The 15940-nt window shown below is 49.7% G+C and overlaps 1 protein-coding gene across 9 annotated transcripts in view; it reads right to left on the reverse strand.

Moving 5' to 3' along the window:
* Nucleotides 1-10519, reverse strand: part of Mtss1 (MTSS I-BAR domain containing 1) — a 146916-nt gene extending 136397 nt beyond the window's left edge. For 4 of the 9 annotated variants that reach the window (XM_036207865.1, XM_036207869.1, XM_036207867.1 and 1 more), the window contains exon 1: nt 9848-10517. In XM_036207865.1, coding sequence (XP_036063758.1) covers nt 9848-9919 — 72 coding nt within the window. In that variant the 5' untranslated portion in view covers nt 9920-10517. Of the gene's footprint in view, nt 1-9847 lie in introns of all 9 variants that reach the window. The other 5 variants (XM_036207864.1, XM_036207861.1, XM_036207863.1 and 2 more) reach the window with 4 other exon arrangements.
* Nucleotides 10520-15940: the final 5421 nt, after the last annotated feature.

Below are 15940 nucleotides of genomic sequence, written 5' to 3' on the forward strand. Positions count from 1 at the left end.
TGCAGACACGCCCAGTGTTTTATGGGAATGCTAGGATTTGAACTCTGGGCCTTATGTTTACACATTAAGCATTCTCCCCTGATGAGCCATCTCCTCACCCCACCACCCTACCACCCTACCCCATAATGCCTCTTGAAGCCACCCAGAGGCAAATCTAGATTCTGTGTGTGATCTATCCAGAATCCTGATAATACAGCTGAAATCATTGAAGAGATGGATGAAATGCACCCACCACAGAACATGAACAGAAAATTCTGAAATGCCACACTCTGAGGGACAACCTGAGTGGCACATTAGCACACAGTCATGGAGCTGATGTCACATGGCCTGGGCCTAACTTTGGGCTCCACAAATGGCCAAACCTCTCTGTGCCTCTGCTCCCCCCATCTGTAAAATGGAAATGAAAGCAGGTGTCTACCCAGCTGGGTTGCTGGGAAATTAAATCAGTTTTTGAGTGTCAAACACTTAGTGCCTGGTAGTTCTGATCACAGAAACATTTACTGCACAAGTAAGATGAAGTTGTCAGCGGGGCGTCGTCCTGACCAAAGGCATTCTGTGAATCTGTCTGCCCACCCCAAGTGGAAATCAGAGGCACTCCTCAACACCCCCATGGACTCTTGTGTTGACTTCTGGGAGTGTGACTACAGTGAAGGCTGATGTCTTGCCTGTGACTCTCATAAAGAACTTCAGGACAAGGCCACAAAAGACTTGTTCACAGGTCCATCTCTCCCAGCCAACCATGCCCAGCATGCCCCAAGCACATCATCAGATTGTAGAATGTACATACTGCTCTTGAAAGTTATTTGTATGTTGAAAGTAGAAAAGCAAATATGGATTGCAGAATCAAACTCAAGAGTGATCTGGTACTTTTCTGAAACAGGAATGGATTACCAGCAAGAAATTCTGGGGTGTGTGTGTGTGTGTGTGTGTGTGTGTGTGTGTGTGTGTGTACACTTAAGACTAGGCTTGTTTCCAAATGTCAGTTTTAAGTTAAATTTGCATAGACTTCCCCAATCTGAAAGTCTCAAGTATAAAATGACCAGAAATCTGGAATTTGGGGAGTGTCATCACACTGATGTCCAATCAAGTTTCAGATTTTGGACTTGAAGCCTGTGTGAAATAGCCTAAGGTAGCTCAAACAGACACCGTAGGGCACTCATTTGCCAGGTATTTCACACCAAATCATTTACATCTACTTCCTCTTTTAATCCTTGAGGTAAGTATTGTCTCCTCACCCCACTATGTAGAAAAGAAAAAAATAATCAGGAAAAGTAATGATTTGCCCAGAAATGGCAGAACCAGGTTTTCAAAGAAAATCCACTTTTGAGCATAGAAATTAGTAACTATTTGGTAGACTATAAAGGATGCCCTCACAGAACCCCTCTTAGGAGGAGTGGCCTGCGAAGACCACCCTTCCCCGTGGTACTTGGAGATGTGAGAATGATTTCAACAGGCAGAGATGAGGCAGGAAAGTGAGGAACCATGGTGTGAGGCATCCTGGACAGACACCAATCAGCTGGAGCCAAGTGTAGGGGGCCTAGCTGCCAACCAAGCTGAGGCCAGAGGGCAGCTTTGGGCAGAAAGGCAGGGAAGCCCAATAGGACTAGATCTCAGGAGGGAGCGGAGGCTCCATGTGTATTCAATACTGGAGACAGGCAAGGCCAGAGGCCATGAGCAACAGGTGGTGTTCACTCAGAAAACCAAGAGGGCCACAAAAGATAGCCCAGCAACATGAGTCCTCCCTCCCCTCCCCTCCCCTGTTCAGTGTCTCTGAAGGACTTTTCTTCTCCCAGCCCATCCTCCCCTTATGAACAGTTGGGGTCTGCAAGAGGAGAGATGGAATGCAAGCAGACCCTGCTGGGGCAGAGGGCTATTATGAACTCGGGGCTACTTTATTTGGCAAGAATGAAAACCCAAAAACCCTGACCCTCTTCATTTCCAGAAGCTCTACTACGGCTCCCCAAAGGGTGAGATGGTGTTTGCCTGAAGCAGCAGGAAGATAAGGACTACCTACATCTTAATTCCCTACCCAATCTCCAGCATACAGCACCTAACACCTGGGCACATGTGCACCAGGCAAGAGGGGAGCCTTCCACAAGAAACACCCCATTTCAGAAAATTCATGAGGAACCTACAAGGCCGGCATATTATCACACCCACTTTACAGAAAAGAAAACTGAGTCTCCTAAAGACTGAGAAACTGGCTGCAAGGTTTCCCATAGCCCGCTGTGTTCTGGGTCAGCAGGACTGCAGAGTGTCTACAAGGATTATTAATTATTAATTATACCCTGACCAGCAAGGGGTAGGAGGTGAGCAGGAGGCTTAGTGTCTGTGAGATGGCCGCTGGTCAGTCCTGGAGCCACTAGTCACCCATGGCTGTTTAAACTCAAACAGCTAAAAGAACCCATTCGTTCCTGTTACTTTTACTTGTGGGGTTTGTTTTCATTTGTGAGACAGAGTCTCATACCACACAGGCAGACCACAAAGTAGTGGAGAATGATCCTGAACTTCTGGCCCTCTTCCTCCTTCACTTCCCAAACACCAGGGTTACAGTATTGGACCACCTTGTTAGGCTAGAAGTACATAAAATTAAAAACTCAGTTCCTTGGCCATACTAGCAATATGTGGCCAGTAGCTAATGTATCTAGCAATTTCCATAGTGTAGAAGAGCATATTACAGATCAGTAAGAATCTGCCAAGAATTCTAGATATGCTCCTATTGACTTTTATTGGAGTTATGTAGCATTTCGCTGTATTGTTATTGTAATTTTTAGTAGTGGTGAAAACTCTGATAGCAAACCTTACCTTTTTGACTATCCTGAGAACTAAATTAGGTGACATCAAGATTATTCACATCCTAATGCAAGCATCTAAATGGGCTCTTCTCATGCTTGCGACTGCACTGTGGCGGACTGCGCCTCTGTGAGGGGAGCCCAACAGCTCAGTGACGCTCAAGCCTGGTGACCTGGTGCCTTCAAAATCCTAACAACTAAGGTGCTGCCCAAACACTGACTCAGAGACTCTGGGAGCAGGGCCCAGGCATTAACTCTGCCAGGGTACTCAGTGGGTCTTTACTGTAACCATTGGCCATCACCCAAAGGGCACACATGCCCAGACCTCCTAGCCGGGTCAGACCCACTATCCGGCCCTGCAGAGCCCCGTCATGTGGCAAGTCGGCAGGAAGAGAGGCACAGACAGTGTCTGCTCCCACCTCCGGCACTCTGAGCACTCAGCAAGCCTGTATTTCTACCCCTGTCCGCTCTTTGAGGCAAAGAAATCAAATAAAAATACACAAAAGGCACTCGACTGATTTTTCCCCCCACTTAAACAAGACAGGAAAAGAAAAGCCCCTTAAGGACTCTGACCAAGGCCATGTACACCAAGAATTAGAGCAGGAAGGTGGTTTTCTGGGGACCCCATCTAAACATGTTTCCAAGGGCTCTACCAACTCAGCCCAAACTGGAGGGCTACCAGGACGTGATTAAACACAGAGAGCTCCTTTTACAGGCGTGTTCCAGGGCTGGACACAAAATGAGTTTGAGGTAAGGAGTTCGCTCCGAGGAGTCATGTGAACTTTGGGTGAACCTGACTAATCCATATGATTATGAGGGTATAGCCCAACCTCAGACACCTTGACTCCAGACCCAAGCCCAGCGCAGAGATCCCTGGAAAGGGACACAAAGAGCCTGGCCCCCAAGGCTTCTCCACTCCACAGGCACCCACAGAACCACGAGGAAAAGGGCCTGGCAAAGCTGTCTGTCGGTATGACTAATGAGGGGAAAAAGAGGTCAGCCATGATCTCTTCCTAGTCTATCAAGTAAACATTTCCCCCAGAGGTAACAGTGACAGTGGAGACATCCACCCCTGAGCATCTTGGTTCAAGTCTACTCCTCCAGGTCAGAGAAGGTCCTAGTTCTGTCTGTGACCCTCCTGTGGGCTCAGCCGAATGAAGCTCCAGCTTCTAGAAATAGACCCGTGGCCCTCCCCATACCTTCAGTTCTTAGCTCCACTCTGGGCCAAAGAGGACATGGTCTGCATATCAATTCCACCTCACCTCAGAGAAGTCACTGCATCTCTTCAAGCCTGGGTTGTCTCATCTGCAGAGCGTGTGCCGTGAGCGTAAGGGTGAACGTAAAATCATCATACCTGACACTTAGTACAAGCCTGGCACATAGTAAGTCCTTCTCCAAGTCCCTTCCTGCCCACTATGCACCACATGCAATGAATAATGAGCACCTACTATGTGCCAGGTGGGCATGCCACAGCATCTCATACAATCAAAAACCTCACAACTGGGCTGAGGTAGAGAAGAATGAGTCACCCTGAGGCCTGCCAAGGGGGCTTAGAGATGGGGAAGCAGCTTCAGGATAGACTCTGTCCTGGGGCTGGCCGGGGGCGGTGGGGCTTGTATGTTTGTGGTACAGACTCAAATGAGACCCGCAGTCTGCCGCTAATGTGAGAGAGAGCCTCAGCAATCCAACACAATAGGCTTCCTGAATGCTCCGCCAATTCATTTACTGTTTGTCTCTCCATCTACTATTTAATAAGGCCGGATCAGCAATACAATCTGCAAATCTGAATTAAAATGCTTAAGGCATCAGCCTGTTCCAGTGAAGGGCCCCAACTATGTCCTGCTGGTGTTCTGAACGGCCAAATCCAAAAACCTGTCCTTTGGCTTCCGTTTAAGCCTGGGGAAAGGCGTTTCTTCACTTTCGCAGAGGTGTGGGTTTGGTGGGAAAGCGTCCTGAAGGCGATTTCAAGAAGTAATGGGGAACTCAAAATGATCTCATTTTTCCATTTCCCAATGGGAACCTCTAAATGGTCTCATCACAGAAGGAACCCTGCCAGCTCTCACCCATCCTTGCAAAGATGGAAACAGCTTAGATATAGACGATAAAGCATCTAATGGATCAATAGTTTCAGCCTTTCCACTGTCCGAGCATTTTAGAAACCTCAAGTGAGCTGGCCAAATGGATGGGTATTCTTATTATTACTATTATTATTACTATTTATTTATTTTCATTTTTTTTGCTTTTTCCTTTTTTTCCCCCTTACACCCCAAGATAAGACAGAAGAGGTCAAAGAGCAATCAGGCAGCCAGCAGCTGCAAAGACGGGGCCTGTGGAAGGCACGCCAGGCCTACACTCAAAGTGTCCCTGTTTATGCGGGGCCCAAATGCAGCTGGAGAGGCTGGATTTGACTGGCTGACATGGTACTGTTGACACTGTAGCCGAGTTTGGTGGTCCCACACAGCTGATAACAAAATACCACAGAAGAGACTGCCGTGCCCCTGGAAGGATGATGCTGACCCAGAGCTCAACTCAGCCTTCCTCCCATGAAAGCTACAACCTGAAAACAGCCCCCTCCTCCATCGGGGCCCTTACGAATTATGGAATTCTAAGCAGAAAGGTTTTAGGGAATCAAGCAACAATTTCTGAATAATTTGATCTAATAGACTATGTAAGGAAATGCTAAGGTAAGCCCCAAAATGACGTTTTTTCCAGAGAAAGACAAGACCCACACCCCCAAACTCCCAAAAGACTGATCCCCATAGGAGAAACCCTAAAGTTCTGAATGAGGCACCCACTCTAGGCAGCTCCCTCTGCCAATTTTATGACATCTTTACTTTGCCTTCTTCTCCCACAGGCCCGAGATGAGGAAGCTGTAAAACCCTGGCCAAACACAACCATTTGCCAAGAGAAAAGCCAACATGGGGTCCATCTGTCCATTACAGGACTCTGCTCATCTTCCCTTGTGTGTCTGTCAGCCTCTACCCAGAGTGTCCCACTTTCCTCCCAGGACCCGGGTTTTGGTTTTTTTTTTCATTATCTTAGTACAGACAATCTTTTTATTCGGAAGCATTCTGAAAGAGAAGTCTGGAAAGACTGAAGCCCTTCCCCTGACTGAACCTTCCCATCCTTCATCACTTGCAGCCATATTGTGTCAGCATAAGGAAGGAGCAAGAGCAGGGCCTAACAGGAGGCCTTCTACCTAGGAGGCCTCAACAAAGACCTAGGGAGTGAATCCCTCTTACAAAGACCTAGGGAGTGAATCCCTCTTACTACAGGAACCCACAACAGCTAAAAGGGCAGCCCTGAAGTCACAACGCAGCCTTAGACCCGATAACCACATTGTCATTTCATGGTAAGTGAGGGGAAGTATCCCCAAGTGCCTCTGAACCACAGACAGATTTCCATGGAATTCAAGATGTCCCTTTAGCTGCTCTAATTTTAGATAGACCCTCAGACAGAGGATACTGGTGGCAGGTGGGGGGGGGGGTCGGGAGGAACTGAACAAGGCCTCTATTCTGCTCCGCCAGGTGCCTGTAACAGGACACCCCTGTCTAAGACAACACAGGGAAGGGCGCATTCAGGTGCAGTTGGGTATTTTTTAGCCTAGCCATATTACATAAACCTGAACCCAGGGCAAAGTTCTCCCTTCAGCAGGGCCAACTCGGCTCCTAGCATTCTGGTGCTTGAGCAACAAGGACAAAGAAATATTTGATTCCAGCATCCAAGTTTAAAAAGAAAAAAAAAAGTTAATTATTAAAAGACCACTATCCCTGGGGTGAGATACTCTCAATTTTGGCTAGCAAAGCCTCTAGGACTTAGCAACTGCAGGAAACATGGTCAAATTCTGGTTTAATGATTCAAAACAAACAACACTAATCTGTTTACCTTACTAAGAGCCAATTCTGCCCAGAACTCGGATAGAAATGAAAAAGATTCTAGAACCTCTTTAAAGTAACGGTCACCAGCAGACCACTGTCCCCCAGAAACACCAACCACAGCACCTCCTCAAAAAGCGGAGTTCCCTTTCCTTCTGGGTCTAACTCACACCAGGCAGCTAGCTCTAAGGGTGATTTACGTGGATCCGAGGGAAGACAGCCGGTAAGTGATTTTGCACACCGCCATTCATTAGTGACCACCACCACAGCAGGGTGGAAGGAAGGGGAAAACAGAGATTTCCTCTCATCAAGGGAGCCCTAAGTTTTCTAGCAGCTGTGGCCAGCTTCCCTCGGAGCCGCATCCCAATGGGAGCAAAGTGAGGCCTTCTTCTCCACCCTACCCCTGAAGAGGGTAAACCCGCGTCCTGATAGCCCAGGACTCGGTCCACCGGAGAATCTTTGCAGAAAGCAAAGAATTCGCCCAGGCTTTTCTGTGTCTTGAGGTTCTGGGTGGCGCCAGGCATGGAAATTATTCCACTTTCTGTTATCTTTTTATTTTCTCCAGAGAGGAAACTGACTCCCTTCCTGTGTTACTGGGCATTATGAAGTCTCAAAGGCTCCTCAAAAAAAAACATGTTCTTCACCTTTTTCTCACCCCAGTTCAACATCATGTTAAAATAAATAAGTAAATACATAGATAGATAGATAGATAGATAAGTGGTACGAAGATGACCATCCAAATGGCTTCTCCAAACAACGGGACTGAAAATACAATCCACTGGTCATGAGTTTAAAGAGGAGAAGGACAAGGTCATCAGAATGCCAGCTGACTTTAAAAGCTGACTTTCTTGCTGACAAGGCCACATATCATTTGCTGCTTATCCTATTGAGCCCAATTTAATCTTGTTACTTTTGAAGTGTCACTGCGGCCCAAACCAAAGAGAAGTCTTCTGAAGAAAACTCAATGAAAATATTTGGTGGTTCCCTTACGCATAAACAATCTCAGAAAGAAATCAGACAACCTGCATGTGATCCCTGATCCCTCTAATCCCCCAGTGTCTAAAATTCTTCAGAACCCAAAGCACAGTGTAATCTTCCACCTGACCTTGCTTTGAAAGCATTGGGGGGGGGGGGGGAGCGCGAGATGTTTACCCACAGGATAGTGAACAAACCTACCAAACAGAGAGACAGAAGCTAGAGTCAACACTGAGGCAGTGTATAAGAGGGTTCCCAACTGAAGCCACCTTAAGCACCTACAAATGTCTAGGCAGAGCCCACACTAGGCTGCCAGCTGGCAGATGGAATGTGGCAGAGTCATCTTGGGGAAGGATTACCTTCTGAAGGACTTTAGGTTCAAACCACCTACTGGAAAGAACCGAGCCCTGGTTCTAGATTTAAAAAAAAAAAAAAAAACTCCAGGTGTGAATACTCTGGGACTGAAAGTCAGTAATCAGTTTAGACCCCTGAATTTCTTGTTTCTATTGAGGGACTGGAAACATCATTATCTCCTCAAAAAAAAAAAAAAGCAGCTTTACTGACCCATCTCAAATACCTCCTCTACACATCACAACATACAGTGTGTGCCTCAAACCAAAGCTTGTTTTGACTATAATAAGGTGGGTGAAATTTAAGTTAACAATAAATACCAGAGTCCAAGAAGGGGCATCAATCTTTGTTCAAAAGAACACTTCGATAATTCAATGCGGATTGAGGGCAAAGGAATGAAGGGGCTGTCTTTGAAGAGACTAATCCATCTAATTCCAAGCGACTGGATTAGAGGCATTCCTGGGCGAGCAGGCTCTGGCTACAGATTAGGCTACACGGATTTCTGACAAAAGGCACGAGCTTGGTAGGACTGCAAAATAGACATGAGCACCAGAAGGAGGCACCTTGGCAAAGTTCACCCTGGGTGAGGTGGCAGTTGGTTCTAAAAGGAGGTGGCACGCGTGACAGCTGAGCATTCCTACCCAAAGTCCATGTCGGAGGCCCAAGGCCTCTCCAAACCTTACACTTCACCAGACAAAAGCTTCCCCAGGCGCCAGCAGCGGCTGAAGAGGGACTGTCCACACCCACTCGCCAGGACAGCTTTCCAAACCTGCCCACTCTTTTGGAAGCCGAGCTTTTAATTAAACACCACCTCCCCGGATCTGTTGAGGCAGACTGGGGCTGGCCTCGAGCCAAAGAGAAGCTCCCTAAATACACTTGGAAAAAAAAAAAAAAATCTCCCCTACCGCCCCCAATTCCCACCTCCAGCCAGCTCCTGAAACAGGTTCTATTTTATTAGTGTGAGTAACATAAGTCCCGGTGTACCTCGGTGCCCCAGAAAACCCACATTCGAGGATCAGGTTCTCTCCAGTCCCACCCTTTGCAGGAAAAAGCTAGGGTGTTGTTCCCCGCCCCCAACACACACACGCACGCGCGCGCACACACGCACACACACAATCCTTTCGAGAAAAGAGTGGGGTGTGGGTGTGTGTTTGAGGGAGCCGGGTATAGTTGTTTGGGAAACCTCAACCTTGCGTTCCCGCTGTGAGCCTCTCAGCTTCGGGGTCCCTCTGGGACTACTCTGGGAACTTCTGCACCCTGGGCCGGGGGAGGGTGCGGGGAAGGCACGGCACACCCTCAGCAGCTCCAGAACAGACTAATTAATAACTAATTTGTTCAGATTCCCCTACTCCAGGTAGACCTGAAAGCCAAGCTCGTAACATGCCTGCCACCCGATCTCCCAGACCGGGAGATTCCTTCCTGCATCCAGGCATGGCCCCCACTCCCGACCCACCACCGCGCCAGGCACCCCACCCCAAGCCCAGGGAGTCAGGTGTCCGCCCGGGCTGCCCAGCTTCCACGGGTCACAGACACTCAGTCCAGGGACAGACAATGGAAAACTTAGAACTAGGGCCCGAAGCCCCCAAAGGAACAAGATGGTGTCGCCCCCTGGGATAATGAACGCAGGGGTTGGCAAGGGGCATCAGACTGCACCCCCTCTCCCTAGCCCCCGGGAAGTCGCCCGCCCAGTGACCCAGCACAGCCGGAGCGGCGCGGCGGGTGAGCAGGTGACACCCGGGTCTCCGGAGCTCCCGCAGGTGGCCGGCGGCCACGGTGCAGGCGTGGGCTAGGCTGGCGGCGGTAGAGAGGAAGCCCCGCGGCGAGGTCAGAGCAGCCGCGCCCCCGGCGTCCTACCTTCATGTCGCTGATGATGGTCTGGAAGAGGCCTCCAAGCGCGCTGCATTCCTTCTCGATCACAGCCTCCATTTTCCCGGCGCGGCGGGGACAGGACAGGCTCTCGGGGCCGCTGCACTGCGCACGGGGCCGGGCTCGCTCAGCCCGGGAACGGTTTCACCCTGGGAGCGACCCGCCTCCGGCTCGCCGCCGGTTTTGCAGAGAGCACGCGGTGCTCGCGATCCACGGCGCTCTGCCCCCCAAGTCACAACCCGAAACGCCCAGCCGCTCCGGAGGGCGAGTCGCCTACGGGCAGCGCTCGGCTCCTGGCCTCAAAAATGCCCAGAGAAGACTGACAATCAAGCCACCACCACGGGTGCCCACGACGGAAACAGCAAAGCCCATCTTGGTGCAAAGAAAACCGCCCGCTGACCCGCGGCCAGCGCCATTTAAAAAGAAAAAGAAAAAAGATTTTTTTCCCCAAAAAAATGTAATTTTTTTTTTTTTCCTGAAATTCAAAAAGAAAGGAAACAGAACGAAACGAGCCAGCGGCAGACCAGGTCAGCCCGCGGCGCCCGGAGCTGTTGCTCGCAGACGCGGCCGCCGCCTCCTTTTCACTGGTGCGCGCCCGGCCCTGGCGCTCGCTCTGGCGGAGCTCCCGGGGACGTTCGAGGGGCGCACGCGCGCTCGCGGCCGTGAGGCTAGCGCGGGAGCGCGGGGGAGGCGCGCGCTCGCGGCCCGTGCGTGCGCCGCCCGAGGGCGGGGCTGGGAGCGTGCGCGGGTCAGGAGCGGTGTAGGGCGCCTGCTGCAGGGAGGAGCCGGTGGGAGGGTCGGCGAGCTAGGTGTGCGTCTCCCGGGACGCTCCGAGCTCCTCGTGTTGGGGGGGGTCTCTCGGCGTGGGGAGGGCGAGTCAGCGCCCATCCGCCCACCTTAGCCGCTAGCGTGCCGTGTAGCCGGCCCCGCCCCTCGGGGGGACCTGCAAGGTCGGCACGTTGTAGTCCTAAACCCCGCACCTGGTGAGCGCCCAGCGGGGCGGGAAAGCGGCAGCTGCAGCTGTAGCCTTAGGAGGAGTAGCCTCTTCGATGATGTCAGGACTGCAACGCCGAGTCACGGTTGCAGTAGAGCCAGCTACAAGATTAAGGAGAGTTCGGGAAGAGTCTCCTGCAGTGGGATGCTGAGTTCGATAAAGTTGCAGGATGCTGGATTGATCAGCTGTGGCAGAGTGAATGCCAAGTGCATCAGGGTTCCTATCGCCTACTCGTCTGTCTGTAGAGATCGCTGGCTGCGTGTGACTTGAATGTTGATGGTTTTCAAGCCTGTGTTGCCGTAACTGCAGAAAAAGCCTCCTTGAGAGGTTTTAACACAGGGCACCAAAAATGAAGGTGGTGATTGTGTCCATAACTCCACTTTCAGGAGCACTCATTCTGACGTCTCTAGTGTCTGGTAGGGGATTACATGGGCAACCTATAAGCAAACTTAAGCACCTAACTGGACTTTGACCCTTAAGCCTTTGAAGAACTAGAGTAAATGGAGCCCATGTCGAGCTTGACCGAAAGAATCTTGAGTCAAATGCTGTGGTCCCATTGGTTCGGCTTAGTAAGTCCTAATTTAACACTGCCTGGTTAGAAGAAGGTAGGGAATTCTATCTCAACCATAAACGCTGATGTTTCATTTTCCTTCAGGCCAAGAGTGGAACTCAACTCAGCTGCCCATCCTAATCTCCCTGACATCAGGAGAGGCCTGACCTTCTGTAAGTCACTGGTCTCTTAGGCAACCCTGCTGCATCTAGTCCCCAAGGACATTCAGTTGCAAATGTCTCATCCTCACCTTGCCGGTATTAGTGCCTGACACGTGGTTTGTTCTCCCGAATTATCATTATTTTGATGTTAATGTTACCGGTATTATAATGATCTATATGACCGGAGAGCCTGATTGCCTAGTTCAAACTCCGAGTTACAACCTATGAACCCTGTGGCCCTGAATAAATTACCTAAGCCCTCAGGGCCTCGGTTTCCTCCTCCATAACAGAAACTGATGAGGCCACTCACCTGATTAGCTGTTCTGAGCACTGTAGGGGCTAATAAATGAAAATACTCAAAGTAGTATCTGGTAGATGGGAAGTGAACACTCAGGAAGTCCTCAATAAAAGCAGAAGCCCGGCCAAGGCTCATGTACAATCTGGCTCCAGAGCATTTATTGCAAGCCTGCAGTGTTGGCATACAGTCCCACTGACTGCAGAGGGCCTACCCTGTGTAGTCTGCATTTTAGACAATACCTCTCACTGAAGGTCCTTGTTTTACTGATGAAAGAGGTCTGACCTGGTTTTCCTCCAAACCCCAGTGATTAAAGGTCTCTGCCTTGACCCAAACAATATCCCTCAACTGCCCCCCACCCACCTTCATCCAAACTTAGCGGTGTCTGCCAAAGCACACTGCTCTTCCTTTTTCCCTAGACTTCAAGTAGGTTTGGTACTAACTCAGCTGTCCTCTCTTGAGACCAACATGTCAGGCAGTTCTTTGAAAAGGTCTCAGTGGAAGCTTTCCCAGAGGGGGTTACAGATATGCACCTCCAGCAGACTATTCAGTTTTATGGAATGCTGGGGGGGGGGGGGAAGGGAGGGTGGAACACGGGAGGACCCAGGTTGTGCCACTATGGTGCTAGGCGAGCGCTCTACTAACTGAGAGTTCCAGCCCCATGTTTTGTGTTTGTTTTTTAAGACAGACTTTCACACTAGCCTACAACTCTTGGCAATTCACCTACCTCTACCTCCGGAGCGCTGGAATTATAGATAGACAGTATCACCCCTGGCTTTTGGCAGTTTAGGTAGATAGGAGAGGTGTTGGAAAGGGGGAAATGGCAGCATCAGATTTATACCACACTATATTCTGCTGTACTTGAGAATCTTTCTGACTTACTCCTTCCCTCAAGCACTGAATGGACACATGGAGTATTTGCTTCTTGGTTGTTCTTTGGTGATGGTGGTGGTGTGTGTGTGTGTACACAAGTGAATTTGGAGAATTGAAAAGGACATGGGCAGCCGAGGTAACCTCAGGTATCATTCTTTAGGCTGTATACTTTTTTTCCCCTTAGATATGCACTCTAACAGGCCTTGATTTCTCCAAGTAAGCTAGTGATCCCCAGGGATCTGCCTGTCTCACCCTCCCCAGTGCTGGGATTCCAAACTTAGCATTTCTATTGTGTTGTCTAGGGATTTAGCTCGGGTCCCTCTGCCAGCAAGGTAAGTGCTTTGCTCACAGCTGTCTCTCAGGCACAACCCTTTGTTGTTACCTTTTTCTAACTTTTTTTTCTCATTGCTAGGAATTGAACCCAGGCCCTTGTACGGTGTAACAGTTTGTAATGACCCCTAAGGGAAGGAACTAACCTGAGGAATGTCAAATCCCTCTGGTCAAGAGTAAACATGGCTCAGAATGCGCACTCCCTTTCTAACTCTGTCCCTTAGGCTACTTGATCTGGGGAGCCAGCCTGTTTCCCCAGCGCTCCCCACTCCCTGGCTATCCCAAGGACTGGCAGGGCCGTCTGTACCTGAGACTTAACACGGATACACCTGTAGTTTTGCTTCCCAGCCTTGAACCTCAGCGCTGGCCCTCCAGAGGGGTCTGCCCAGCTGGTCCTCAAATGGCTGCATATTGAAAGTTACTGCTAAGAGTCTGATTTAGTTGGTCTAGGCTGTGGCCTGATCCTTAGGACTTTTCAGAACCTCCCAGACTATTCTTCCCTCCACACACACCCTCCCACCCTACCCCCCATCCCCCAAGACAGGGTTTCCCTGTGCAACTGTGCTGCTCTAGCTGTCCTGGAACTCACTCTGTAGACCAGGCTGGCCTCAAACTCACAGGCATCCACCTGCCTCTGCCTCCCCAGTGCTGGGATTACAGGCATGTGACACCGCCATCCCGCCCAGGCTATTCTAATATGTGGTAAAGTTAGAGGCAGTTGTGAGAGCAGGTTAAGATAGCAGCCTGAACCTGACACAGCTGGATTAGTTTCTACTCACAGCTCACTCACTGGTGTTGGTTCTTGCACTAGACACACATACACACACACCACACACATGTGGTGTGTGTGTGTGTGTGTGTGTGTGTGTGTGTGTGTATGTAGGTGCTAGTTGGTGCACATTCTTTTGGAGGCCTGCAGATAACCTCAGGTGTGGTTCCTCAGGTGCCATCTGGTAAGGTTTTAGGCCTCCTGAAGGCCTCTCTCCACCGACACAGCAAACCGAATCAGACCAAATTAGAAAAGCCCAGGTTTAATGGGTAAAGTGTTCCCAGGTGATCCCCACTCCCAGCAAAGAGGAGAGGGGACATGAGACCAGAAGAACCACAGAACCACGCACCACGCGTCTGTTTTCGGGAATGCGGTTTATATACCCTGTGGGGGTGGTCTTGAGCCTCTCTGGAAAAGGAGCTGTGTTTGGCAGACTCTGAAGGGGCCGGTTTGGGGAGGAGCTGTGTTTGGTGGGCTTTGAAGGGGCGGGTTTAGGGAAAGAGATGGGGAAGGGAGCCGAGGTGGCTCTTCTGCCAGACTCCTTCCAAACATTCCAGACTCTTTGGGTATAGGAATGCCAGTGTGCCAGGGGTTGAGGTGGAGCTCCCACCCAAACACCATCCATATTGAGTTGGTTTGTTTGGTAAGTTATTTTGTTTTAAGAGTATGAGTGTTTGCCTGCATATATGTCTGTGTGACAAAACTTTTCCAGCGGAGAGGTAGTACACACACGTCTATTCATCCCAAATAAGGATCCCACGACAAACCAAAGCACAGATACCATCAAAGTCCAGTTTGGTAAACCAGTGAGTTTTATTGGGGTTACTTAGAGCAATATGGGTGGGGAGTCACTTACAGGAGCAGAAATGACTCAAAGACAACTGCATCACCAAGGCCCACCCCAGCATGGGTGACAGCTCACAAACCCAGGAACATGAAGCACACTGCACAGCCTGAAAGCAGCTCAGTAGGTTGCAGAGTGTCCTTCCCACCTGCCTCAGTTGGTCTGAGCCTCTTCCGAGCAGCCCAGCTGGTTTCTCTTCTTCCAGGAAGCTGGTCTTGTCTAAAAGTCTTCTTTACAGTTTAGCTCTTTTTGGCCTGAGAGGTACACTTTTATTGCTTACTCAGGCACAGGGGGCCTAGTGAATCTAGTTAGTTTCAGGGACTTCCTGAAGCTATTTTGAGTTGTTTATCTTCCTGTTTTAAGGAGCTTCCCTGCAGGATGAAATTTTTCAATCTCAGAAACGGTTAGACAACAGCACCATGTATGTGCCTGTGTGCCTGAAAGCAGGGAGTGGACTTGGGGGGGTCGCTCTAGAACTGGAGTTATAGAAATTACAAATTGCCATATGGGTGCTGGTAACCAAACTTGGATCCTGTGCAAGAGCTCTTAACCACTGAGTTATCTCTCCAACCCCATACCTTGTTAATTGACTCAGGGCCTTTCATTGGCCTGGAACTCACCAAGTAGGCTCATCTAGCTGGCCAGTAAATCCCAGGAATCTACCTGTCTCTGCCTTCCCAGCCCTGGGGTTGCAAGCATGTGCCACCTGACATTTTTCTCATGAGTTCTGACAATCAAATTTGGGCTTGCAAAGCAAACACTTTACTTACTAAGCTGTCTTCTCAGCCTTCAGTGATTCCATTTCTGCATCTTTAAAATCAAGAAAATGGGCAGGGCATAGTGGTGCATGCCTTTAGACCCAGTACTGGGGAGTCGGGGCAGAGGGATCTCTGTGAGTTTGAGGCCAGTCTGCTCTACATAGTGAGTTCCAGGACAGCCATATCTATATAGTAAGTCCCTGTCTTGACCAAAAAAATAAGTAAAAATAGAAAAGAAAATAAAGATAATAGACATATTGGGTGAGCATTGAATGGAATGCCTTAGACTAATACTTGGTACAGAGGCTACTCACTTAGATTGTTGGGCTGGCCAAATGATTCAGTGAGTAAGGTCACTTGCTGCCAAACCTGGTGACCTGAGTTTGATCCCTGAGTCCAACATAGTGGAAGGAGAAAGCCAACTCCTAGACATTCTCTCTCTCTCTCTCTCTCTCTCTCTCTCTCTCTCTCTCTCTCTCACACACACACACACACACACACACACAC

The sequence above is a fragment of the Onychomys torridus genome, chromosome 16 (genome assembly GCF_903995425.1).
Source record: "Onychomys torridus chromosome 16, mOncTor1.1, whole genome shotgun sequence".
Taxonomy (NCBI): Eukaryota; Metazoa; Chordata; class Mammalia; order Rodentia; family Cricetidae; genus Onychomys; species Onychomys torridus.